This window comes from Cotesia glomerata, linkage group LG6 (genome assembly GCF_020080835.1).
Source record: "Cotesia glomerata isolate CgM1 linkage group LG6, MPM_Cglom_v2.3, whole genome shotgun sequence".
Lineage (NCBI taxonomy): Eukaryota > Metazoa > Arthropoda > Insecta > Hymenoptera > Braconidae > Cotesia > Cotesia glomerata.
Window position 1 is genome coordinate 11,176,168 of NC_058163.1, and position 3,160 is coordinate 11,179,327.

Below are 3,160 nucleotides of genomic sequence, written 5' to 3' on the forward strand. Positions count from 1 at the left end.
CATATATCTACTTGTAAATAACAAAACAGTTTAATATTAAGAACTTTTAAATACAGTGAATTAGATTATTTCCTTGGAATAAAAAATATAATGACTACAATGTAGGTATGCATTTTATAAAATGATTAATGCATTTGAGAAGAAATAAACTATTAATAAGCCTAAATTCAAAATAAGATTTAAAATGAAAGAAAAAATTTTTTTTAATGATTTACATCCATTACTATATAGATATATATGGTTTGAAATCGTATCTTTAAATTATTTATTTTTTTTAATCAAAGAAGTACGATTTGTTGAATTTTCAAAATCAAGTTTAGAAACAACATTAATTATGTGACCATTGTTTTTATTTTCACTTTTACTCAACGATTCTTGCCCTGGCTCTCTTTATTATTATATAAAACTATTCTACGGATAAAATTGGGGTGAGCTGCATTTCAAGAAGGGTTTACAATCAAAGGGAATTTAAGAGCTTGCGCAATAGAATGTTTTCTAGTATGTTTTGCTATCGCTCAACAGTCGCTGCAGTAGTCTTTACAATCGTGTATTCATTTTTTCTGTCTTTAAAATTTAACGAATGATAACAGATTATTTATTTATTAACAGACACGGATTAAAACGATAGAATTGGAACTATTATTACATAAACGTTTGGTGCTGTTTTTTATTATAAAAATTGACATAAAATGGATAAAAAGACGCGAAGTGCGTTGAAAACTAAGCATGGTGGCGGCCTTGATATTTGCTAATCGTTGATGCGATGACGAAGTTGCATGGCTCGATAACCCTACCAAAGTTGACACATTTGTCGACAGAAAAAATAGTGATTTCAAAATTAATAAATGTGAAAGAGACGAGGTCAATTATAGATATCAATATAAAATTTGCATTTAAAGGTAAGATTGAATGTAATTAGGCCTTTAGTGTTGATGATAGCGGTATTATCTATAAAAAGCTATTTGAAAAGTCAATAGTGCCATTACCGTAAACAAGTAGACTGGGTTAATATTAAGGAAAATATTATTTCGCAATGCCACGTTGTCTTATGGCGAAGAAATGGAAGGCCTATCCATGGCCTGATAGACAAGATGATGACGAGGAAACAGAAATATGTAATGTTGAAACCGTCCAGGAAAAACGGAAGATGGCCGTGGAGATGGAAGATGAAGAGATTGATGTGGTAGGTGACAGTACAAGTGAACGTAATAGGGCAAATCAGCAGACGTGTTGGGGTCCTCATAGTCCTACTGCTGGTACAACCGCTCCAAGTCCACCGCCACTAAATGCTTCAGGAGCACTCTACTATAATGGTAAAAAGTATATCATAAATATGTTTTTTATTTCTTTTTTTTGTGCTCCCAATATAAACATTGAATTATCTAGGCCACACCCAAAATGAATTTTAATTTTTCTCATAGTTTGAAGAAAGTCAGTAAAGTGGTACTCTAATGTGATTAAATGAATATTGCTTTCAATTTAATTTTAAAATAAATCAAATAAACTGAAAAATTGAACTTTTATAGTAATCTTTAATAAGTTGATTCTTTGATAAGTTGACTTATGAAAAAAATTTTTACGAGTCGCTCGAGGTTTTAAAAAATCATCAAAAATAAATTACTTCGGCTTTTAATTTTTTTTTTTCACCAGCTTATTGCTTTTCACATTAAAAATGATATACATTCCATAAATTGCAAATCAAAATTTGACTTTTAGAAGTCGTTCAATTTTTTTTATCTTTCAAAGATTCTGAATAAATACATCAATTAAAATACAATAATAATAATAATTTTTTTTTTTTACTTTTCTTTATACCTCGTGCTCCATTCATTCATTTGTTATTATGACAACTTGATTGTTTACAATTGAAAATTCGTTAATATTCATATGCAGAAGTAGCTCCAAAAAAAATTTGAGTACTCTATTTCTAAAATTTAAGAAATCTTAAGCCACACCTAAGGAATTTTTGGCAAGTTCATTTTTAGAGAGGGTTCTCAAATTTTTCAAAGACGATAAACCAACAAATTTTTGTAAAATATTTTGAAAAACAAAAATCTGTGATTAATCATTAGTCTAAAACTGATCTAACTATAGGAATCATTTCTACTTTTTGAATTATTCCTATAATTTCATCAAAAATTTATTTACAAAATAGTGAGAAAATTTCTCTTATGATAGGGAGAGATTTAAACGAAGCTTTCTAAACGATACGCTTTAATAAACAAGGCATAAAAATTAAGTGTAAACAACATTTCATTGGATGATGAAAATAAGAATAATAATAATAATTGCAACAAACTAAAAATTTCCGGAGTGAATTCTTTACAGTTTTTATTGAATAAATAAATAAAATAACTATTGCTCGTTTGAAAATTATGAAATACGTACTTAGATATTATTGAAATTGTAATTATTATAACTTTTTTGTATTTCTGTCAAAATTTTTATTTTATTAAATTTTTATTTCTTCATATTGATAGAAACAATTTTTTTGTAGATTTAATTTCTTTCATTATTTGAATTTTTAACTTCCCGCTAGGAAAATTAAAAATTTTCCGAAATTGGGAAGTTATTGGTTTTATCCCGTTTGTCAAAAATCGAGTTTTCATTAGATCTCGACGTTTTGAGGTCCTAGGAAGCTTCTCAGACTATTCCCGCGATGGTGTCCATGCAGTTTCAAAAACAGAATTTTTAAAAAATGGTTTTTAACTTCCCGCTAAGAAAATCGAAGATTTTAAAAAATCGGGAAGTTATTGTTTTCACCCCGTTTTGCAAAAATCGAGTTTTCATCAGATCTCGACGTTTGAAAGTCACACAGGAAGCTTCCTTGACTATCCCCACGAGGTTGTCACTATGTATATATATATATATATATATATATATATATATATATATATATATATATGTGTGTGTGTGTGTGTGTGTGTGTGTGTGTGTGTGTGTGTGTGTGTGTGTGTGTGTGTGTGTGTGTGTGTGTGTGTGTGTGTGTGTGTGTGTGTGTAAACCTCTTATAACTTCTATACGGCTTGACCGATTTGATCGCTGTTGGTGTCATTCGAAAGGGCTTCGCCAAACTTAAATTTCGTGTAAGTTGGAACCAATTCGGACCGGTAGATTTCGAGAAATTGCAAAAAATGTGAAAGAAAGTGAAAAAGTTGTT

General features: G+C 29.2%; 1 protein-coding gene across 1 annotated transcript in view; it reads left to right on the plus strand.

The window, feature by feature from the left end:
- The first annotated feature begins 428 nt into the window (after positions 1-428).
- Positions 429-3,160, plus strand: part of LOC123266471 (protein snail) — a 63,588-nt gene continuing 60,856 nt past the window's right edge. Inside the window, exon 1 of the mRNA XM_044730710.1 lies at positions 429-1,313. Within this exon, the coding sequence (XP_044586645.1) occupies positions 1,034-1,313 (280 nt within the window). The 5' untranslated portion in view covers positions 429-1,033. The remainder of the gene's footprint in view (positions 1,314-3,160) is intronic.